Source organism: Quercus suber, unplaced genomic scaffold (assembly GCF_002906115.3).
Source record: "Quercus suber isolate HL8 unplaced genomic scaffold, Cork oak 2.0 scaffold_649, whole genome shotgun sequence".
NCBI lineage: Eukaryota > Viridiplantae > Streptophyta > Magnoliopsida > Fagales > Fagaceae > Quercus > Quercus suber.
In genome coordinates, this window is record NW_027070090.1 from 79,206 (window position 1) to 86,272 (window position 7,067).

The window sequence follows — 7,067 nt, forward strand, 5'->3', positions numbered from 1 at the left end:
GGCATCAATATTTATTTTGGTCTTTTTTTCTTTTTTTTTCCAGGCTAGTGTTTTAGCTGGAGAAGTTAGTGACATTGTGCTCTTGGATGTCACTCCATTGTCTCTAGGACTCGAAACTTTGGGTGGTGTAATGACAAAGATTATCCCAAAGAACACAACTTTGCCGACTTCCAAATCAGAGGTGTTCTCCACTGCGGCAGATGGGCAGAGAGATTAATGTCTGTCAGGGTGAGAGAGAGTTCGTGAGGGATAACAAATCCCTTGGAAGCTTTCGCTTAGATGGAATCCCACCTGCCCCACGTGGGGTTCCTCAAATTGAGGTGAAATTTGATATTGATGCTAATGGCATCCTTTCTGTCACTGCTATTGACAAGGGAACTGGAAAGAAGCAGGACATCACCATAACTGGTGCTAGCACCTTGCCAAGTGATGAGGTATGTTTCTAAAAACTATTGTAACGAAGAGGGTTTGTTACCTTTTCAAAGTTGAGAAAGCAAGTTGTAGTTCAAATTAGATTTGTTATTTAAAATATCTTGAAATCTATATGTGTGGTTAAATTGTGGGTTTTAATAGCCTGAGCATAACCTATCTTAGCTGACTATATCCGATTAACTACATAAGAAATAACTGAATATACATAACAAATGCAACTACAGAACTATGAGAGATTTTGTCACCAAACACCAAGTAAATCAAGAATAATTTGTGTATTATTGCTATATGCTGCTTACATATGGTATACTCCTAGAACCGTAAAACGCAATAGCTAATTAGTTGTTTGATTGCATTTACATTACAAGTATTCCCTTAAAGTGAGGAATAAATATTTCTTACCATAAGGACCCTTATAACTATTCCTCAACCTTCATAATAGCTCAAAAGAATAAACATCACTAGATTCACTGCACACCAAGTAAATCAAGAAAAGATTGTGTTAGAGCTCTCTGCTGGTTTCATATATTACACTCCTAGAACCATAGCCATTGTTGGCAAAAAAATGATTTTTCTTCTTCTTGTTTTTATGCTAATTTGTTGATAAATGATGCTAATTTGTTTTTATTTCTTGATCTTTTATTAGTTATCCCCTTCAATGATGCTACCATGTTCTCCAAAGAACCTATATCTTTCTTTTCTTTCTGAATCTCAGCATTTCAAGTAGCTATGCTTTTTCACATAGCAACCATGATAAAAGGATGTTCTACTACTAGTTATTGTTGAGGCTATTATTTCCACATATAAACCTATTCTGTTAATGTTACTAAATCCCAACTTTGGATGTACAAAATAAAAATAACTGCAGGTGGATAAGATGGTTAAGGAAGCTGAGAAGTTTGCAAAGGAAGACAAGGAAAAGAGGGATGCCATAGACACAAAGAACCAAGCAGACTCGGTATTGTACCAAACTGAGAAGCAACTTAAAGAGCTGGGAGACAAAGTTCCTGGCCCAGTCAAGGAGAAAGTAGAGGCTAAAGTGAAAGAGCTCAAGGATGCAATCTCTGGTGGATCAACCCAAGCCATTAAAGATGCAATGGCTGCACTAAATCAAGAAGTTATGCAACTAGGACAGTCAATCTATAGCCAGCCTGGCCAACCGGATGCTGATCCTGCTTCTGCTACTACTCCAGGGTCATCAAGATCAACTGGGAAAACAGCTGATGGTGATGATGTGATCGAAGCAGATTTTACTGACAGCAAGTAAATCACTTAACTTGGTGGTGGGCAAAATTTCAACCATGCATACTTGGTTTATTTTTTATGTTAGTTTGTACAGGCTTTGTTGGCTGTGATTAGCTATGATGTGCATCATGACTCCAGCCTGCCCAGTACTTCATAGTGATCAATGTGATTTAGACAATGGGTAGTTAGTCAAGGCATAAAACTTGGCAGGTGGATTAGTCTCTTCCATGGCTAGTTAATATCAAGAGTCTTCCATTTTTCAATATCTTACAATGTTTGTATTTGAAAAAATTGTTTACAACCTAAGTATTTTTTTTTTTTTTGGGGTAATATAGAATGTAAGTATGTTACTACTAGAACAGTTTTTATTTTAGCACTTTTCCCCCCCCTAAAAAAATCTCTTTGAGAACTTGTATCGTGGAGTTGAATAAAAATTCCTACAACACAAGTTGTAAATAAACATTTTCCTACATATGATTGGTTTTATGAATCTTCATTCAGACTTTCAGAGCTCTCTTAGCACTTTTCTTATTATAGAAAAAGTTCTTTGAGCACTTGATTGTTATCCCCTGTATTTAGACAAGGCTAAAGTCACATACAAAGAAAGATTTTCACAAAACCAGTTTGGAGGAATTTATCATATGTATTGTTTAAAGTACAAGGTTTATATCAAACTTGGGTTGCAAGAATTTTTATTCAATTCATTACATAACTATTTATAAGACTATTTACGTATATTAATTAATCAAATCACATAATTCATTAAAAATGTTGTTGACTATAAGTATACATGGATAGTTTTTTCAATTACAACGTATTCAGTTGCATAAAAATTCTTGCAACTCAATTTTTATATAAACTTTTTTTTTTTATTTAAACAAGTTACATAACTCGTTAAAAATGTTATGCGATTTAAATTATATATGAATGGCCTCTTTAATTGTTATATAGTTGGTTGAAATAAAATAACTTTAAGCATGTTTGTAGCTAAACTCTTTGCAAATATGATTTTATCAATCATCACACAATTAATTGTAGAAATTTCCTTCTAAAAAAATTGTAGAAATTTACATGGGAATTTGAATTAGTAAGGTTTGTTTGGTGCAATTCTCAGGGGCCCAACTCTTGGACTTAATGTGAAATTGATGATGCAACTAGCCCATTAAATTTCCAACTAGGTAAGAAAACTCCAACTAATCCTCCGTCCCACACATTTTCTTTCGGTGCAGAAGGGGCCCAAGGCCTTATATTCACGTTGAAATAAAGTAGGGTTCATAAACATTGATTGCTGTCATCTCTTTATGACTTTTTCCACTCTTGCTTTCCCATTATGTTTTCTAATCTATTACAGCTGGTTTCATTTTTGGAGGAGAACACTTTATATTTTTTTTTATAATTGATTAGGATTGCACCTGTTGTAATTGTTTTCAATAGCTGAGATTGAGAGTTGATAAAACAACTTCCAATCTCAATCCTTGAATTAATATATATATATATATAAAAGTAAGAAAGTGAAAGTTAAAAAAGTTAAAAGAGATAAAAATTTATTATGAGAGACTTGGGAGGAATTCCACCAGGTTCAAATTCAATACCTCCCAATTCCTCAATCATTACATTGCTCCAAAGTAAAGTAAATTCTTGACAAATTACTTGCTTTTGCTTTGCATGATTGAATGATTGTACCAATAAAATAAAAAAATAAATCTTTTTTTTATACAAAAAAAAAAAAAAAAACGTAATCTAATGATGTTGACATTTCTTAAAAGCACGATTTCAAATAATACATATTTACTTTTTAATCTGAAAAATCAACATACTCAAAAAATAAAAAATAAATAAATAAATAACCCATATCAAGTATGATAATGGGAGATTATAAATTAATTTTTCTAATCTTCTATTGTATCCCGTTTACAATTTTTCCTCTTCTCTTAGTTATGGCAGAAAACATTTTTGTTTTATCTTGGTTTGATTAAAATTTTGACCTTAAATATTTTATTTTTATTTTGACACTTAAAACTGTTTTACGTATCAAAGTTTTCATTTTAGGCTGTGTTTGTTTTGGTGGTAAATGATTTCAGGAAATCATTTACCACCTCAGCCTACTGTTTGGAAGAAAAGGAAAATAGGATTTTCCGGAAAATAAGCTTCAGTTGACCAAAATTTTCACCCTTGACCCGGAAATGATTTTCATGTTTTAATTTCACTTCAAATCATTTCCGGAAAAGAGAGAACTAGAGAGAGAACGAGAACCAGCGAGAGCAAGAGAGAGCGAGAGAGAGGACGAACCACCCCGAGCTCCGATCCACCACCACAGCCCATCGTCGGCGTCCACGATCTTCGATTTTGCCGGCGCCACGAACGGACGAACCCCCGAACCGACGAACCCACGATCTTCGACTTTGCCGGCAGCGCGAACCCACGATCTTCGACTTCGCCTTCGCGCCACAAACTGATCTTCGACTTCGCCGGCGAACCCAGTGCCCAGATCACCACCGAAGACCGATCCAACGAAGATCGCACCCCACCGACGAACGCACGAGGCTTCGACCTTCGACCTTCGAACCATTGCCTTCAACGACCCAGCCCTTCGACCCGGAGCTCGTCGTCGACCCAAACCCAGACGGCGACCCATCGCTCTCTCTTCCTCAATCTCGTCAACGACTCAGTTTTTTTTTTTTTTATAATTTTGATTGTTGTTGTCGTTGCTGTTGTGTTGCTGTTGCCGGAATTTTTTGTTGTTATTGTTGTTGTGGCCGGAATTTGTTGCCGGAATTTGTTGTTGAATGGTTAGGAAAATAGCATTTTCCTAATACAACCAAACACATAAAAATATTTTCCACAACAATTTTCATAATACAACCAAACACTTAAAAAAATTTTCCTTTTCCGAAAAATAGCATTTCCGGAAAATAGGTATTTTCCAGAAAATATTTTACGGGAACCAAACGGACCCTTAGGCTTTTATGTTTAATTATGTCTTCATATTGATCTTGTTATTTATTTTTACTAGCTTGTAACCTCATGCATATGCATGGATACACTTAAAGATATATAATAAAATGCATAATATAATTCCTATATATATAATTTAAATATTGTTGATAGTCATTTTTATATTTTATTAACACTTTAAAAAAAATTTAAACATATTATTAGGTATAAAATGTAAATTGTCCATGTTTTTTTTTTTTTTAAAATTATTGTGAAGCACTTTTTTTTAACGATTAATTTATTCTAGACTCTTTGGTTTTTGTACTTAATAACTTACTTGGATGAATATTTATGATATGGTCCCATATTTGATTCTAAAATTAAGAAATAAAACTTTTTAAGAATAAATAATTTAGAACACATGGTGCAAAATTGAAACTCTAATTTGGGATTCTAATTTAAATTTCTCTCAGTTTCACCTATTATTATATATATAGATTAGTAATCTAATTGTCAACGGCTAGATAAGTTGTCTCCATTAAGTCATGTACCTGATATAATGCCAGGTGTCACCAGATTACTAATAGAAATGAATATTGCTAATATAAAAACAAAATTAAACTAAATGTTTTGAAATGAGACCGTAAAGGGCTCAAATGAAAACAATCTCAAACTTAATGGGCCAAAAATGTTCTTTAGTCAAAAGAAAACTTATTAGAATAACAAAATTAATTCAGCCTAAAGTTTGATTATAAACAAAATTAAGGGAAAATTGAAAGTGATAAATAATTATCATTTGCAAAATAAGAGACTCACAATCCTTCTTCATTTTTTTTTTTTTTTTGCCAAAATTGTTACAAACAGATCATGGAAAAACTATTTCATCTCACTCAAAGATGGCAATATAATTGTATGGAACATACGGTCTTTATTCTCTCTCAAGGCTGATTTATGACTTTATCCATTTGTTTTTCTCCCCACCTAAATAGTGGAAGAGAAATGAATTTATTTATTTCATAATATATCTCAAGGCTTTTATAAAAAGCTTATAAATAACCTTTATTTTACCTCAAAGAAGAAAAGATAAGCACTTGGCATGTCTCCACCTTGTATATGTGATAACGAGAATGAAAAAATAAATTGATGAGGAGTAAATTACTGTTATATCTTTATTAGTACCTGGAATGACGGAAAAGTGGATGTATATTTTTATAACTTTCTTCTCAAATCCAGTTCCCTAGCTTCCATTTTCTTCCCAAATTGGAAGGAAAAAAAATGATGGATCATGTAGAAAGCTTCATCTACCTCATTTTCTTTCTCCTTTCTCTTGACAACATCGTGAAAAATCACATATTCCTCCCTTCTTTTTCATTCTCTCTCTTATACCCCAACTAAACATAACATTTAAGTAGTTAAGCCTAAATTATGTTTAAAAAATTATATTTTTCCTTATAAGCCCAGTGGCCGTATCTGAGAATTTCAAAATGGAATTAAGTAGTTAATTAGACAAAACTTAGTGGAGAACTTCTATTATGTTCTATAAACTTTAAGGCATGGTCTTGGACAACCCATCCAATGTCCAACACTACTTGAGAAGAAAGTTTCATTAAAGAAAGAATTAATGCCATTAGAGAACAGAAAACTTTTTTATAAGATATATATATATATATATATAATCTCTCTCTCCTCCATTATAGAATGTTAATATTAAGCACATTAAATTAACATGTATGGGACCAAAATTTCCAACTAATTCTCTGTCTCACTCATTTTGTTTTAGTGCAAAAGGGGACCAACTTTGACAAGGTCTCCGCGATTATTATTACTAGTCGTAGACCCACGCATTGCGTGAGATAATTATTTTTTAGGGCGATCTTATTAAATATATTTGGGGTAATAAGTAATAACACTCTCCCATTTTGTTTATATTAATAACAAAATATTTTAAATTTATTTAAGAATCTGGTTATAAATGTTTAACCATGGTTAGTAAAGACATTACTCATAACTTTAGAATTAAAATACAAATTTATAAAATACCAAAAGATTAGAAATGACAAATCTCTCCATAACTCATTGGGAAAAGAAAAGGGAAAAGAAAGAAGAAGCAATAGACATTACTTAATATTTTGAAATACACCTTAATTTAAAATTTTAAAATAAGAGAATTTAATTTTAAAATTAAGGATAATTTTGGAACCTACCTTAAGCACAGGCAGTTTAGTACACAATATTTTAATATTAATTTAACAAAATTTGGTTAAACAAATGTAAAGGGTGAAAATATTTTTTTCTTTCAAGTTTGGGGTAGAGTGTCATTTCTTCAAAATTCAAGGAAGGGGAATGTAATTACCCCTATATTATTATTATTATTATTGTTGTTGTTGTTGTTGTTGTTGTTGTTAATTGACTTTTCATTTTCTTTTAAGTTAATAAAAACCTTACATCTCCTTTTA

The 7,067-nt window shown here is 32.3% G+C and overlaps 1 protein-coding gene across 1 annotated transcript in view; it reads left to right on the plus strand.

Annotated features, from left to right (window-relative positions):
* The window catches only part of LOC112036471 (stromal 70 kDa heat shock-related protein, chloroplastic-like), a 38,481-nt gene extending 36,298 nt beyond the window's left edge, over positions 1-2,183 (plus strand). The window contains 3 exon segments of the mRNA XM_065765735.1: positions 44-207; positions 209-434; positions 1,301-2,183. Of these exon segments, the coding sequence (XP_065621807.1) occupies positions 44-207; positions 209-434; positions 1,301-1,699 (789 nt within the window). The 3' untranslated portion in view covers positions 1,700-2,183.
* Positions 2,184-7,067: the final 4,884 nt, after the last annotated feature.